Source organism: Apteryx rowi, unplaced genomic scaffold (assembly GCF_003343035.1).
Source record: "Apteryx rowi isolate R43461 unplaced genomic scaffold, aptRow1 scaffold_225, whole genome shotgun sequence".
NCBI lineage: Eukaryota > Metazoa > Chordata > Aves > Apterygiformes > Apterygidae > Apteryx > Apteryx rowi.
In genome coordinates, this window is record NW_020448586.1 from 150,324 (window position 1) to 151,498 (window position 1,175).

A 1,175-nucleotide genomic window follows, 5' to 3' on the forward strand; every position below is an offset into this window, starting at 1 on the left:
AAACGCAGGGCCTGCTGAACATTCATTTAGGTTTAAATCAGTGTACTGTAGTTTCTCTTTCAGTATCTGCAGAAGGGGAAGGAGAGTTGGAGGCTGGTGGCATGATTTTTGTACCAATATGCAATTTTTTTTCTTCCCTCCACAGTGTGTATCAAATTATTAAGATTCTTAAGCTCTTAAATGAGCGCAGATGGATCCTGTATTTAAAAATAGCTTACTAAAGATGGAAGCGAAGGCTCTGGGCAATGAACGGGAAACAAAAATGCGACTGTCTTAGCAAAGCGGGAGACTGTTACATCAGCAGTAGCAGCCTGTGTTGCACCTCAGGTGCAAATGAAAGAAGCCCTGCCACCAAACAGGGTACAGCAGCTGTCTGATGTCTCCCAGTACCACACAGCACTTAAGACAGGAAAGATGAATAATGTACCCACCCACATTTTATGGAATAAGTGAAGTTAGTAACATAGAAAGAGCTTCAGATTGACAACTTTCAGTAGTACAGCTTCCCTTCCTTAGGCTTGCGCGAAATCCATTGGCCTGCAGTTCCACCGACTGGCGTTTAAAGGTGTTGCTGCCCATTTCCAGTTAAGCAGCACGTCGAGACGGTGTTTGCTGTAACCCTGCCTGCTCTCATGGGCTCCGTTTTCCCTAAACATTCCTGTTTTTTCTTTCTTCGCAGGTACCCTGACTCATGGTACCGAGATATCACTTCCAACAAGAAGTTCTTTTCCCTTGCAGCCACGTATAGAGGCTCCATCGTGGGAATGATAGTAGCAGAGATCAAGAGCAGAACAAAAGTGCATAAAGAGGTAGGGAAACTGTTTCAGTATGAGACATCCCACCACTTGCTGTGGTTACCTGGGATGGGATCTGTTTGGGGTATTTTTCCCCCTCCATCCGGACGCTTGTAAGAGTGTCTGTCCTGACCTAATCAAAAGACCAAAAACATTCTGCTTTCCACCTAATGGAGCATTGGTGATGAGATGTGTGTGAACATGTGGGCTGCAGGGTTGGAAACTTCTGCTGAGCTGCCTGTGACCAGAAAGTCTTTACCTGCTGGGGCAAGGCAGCTGTGGTCTCGGGAACCTGACTGTCTGGGGAACCTGACTGTCTGGGGAACCTGACTGTCTGGGGAACCTGACTGTCTGGGGAACCTGACTGTCTGGGGAACCTGA

At 47.0% G+C, this 1,175-nt stretch overlaps 1 protein-coding gene across 8 annotated transcripts in view; it reads left to right on the forward strand.

Moving 5' to 3' along the window:
• The window catches only part of NAA60 (N(alpha)-acetyltransferase 60, NatF catalytic subunit), a 23,393-nt gene that overhangs the window by 13,162 nt on the left and 9,056 nt on the right, over positions 1 to 1,175 (forward strand). For all 8 annotated transcript variants that reach the window (XM_026065267.1, XM_026065271.1, XM_026065273.1 and 5 more), the window contains one exon: positions 680 to 809. In XM_026065267.1, the coding sequence (XP_025921052.1) occupies positions 680 to 809 (130 nt within the window). The remainder of the gene's footprint in view (positions 1 to 679; positions 810 to 1,175) is intronic.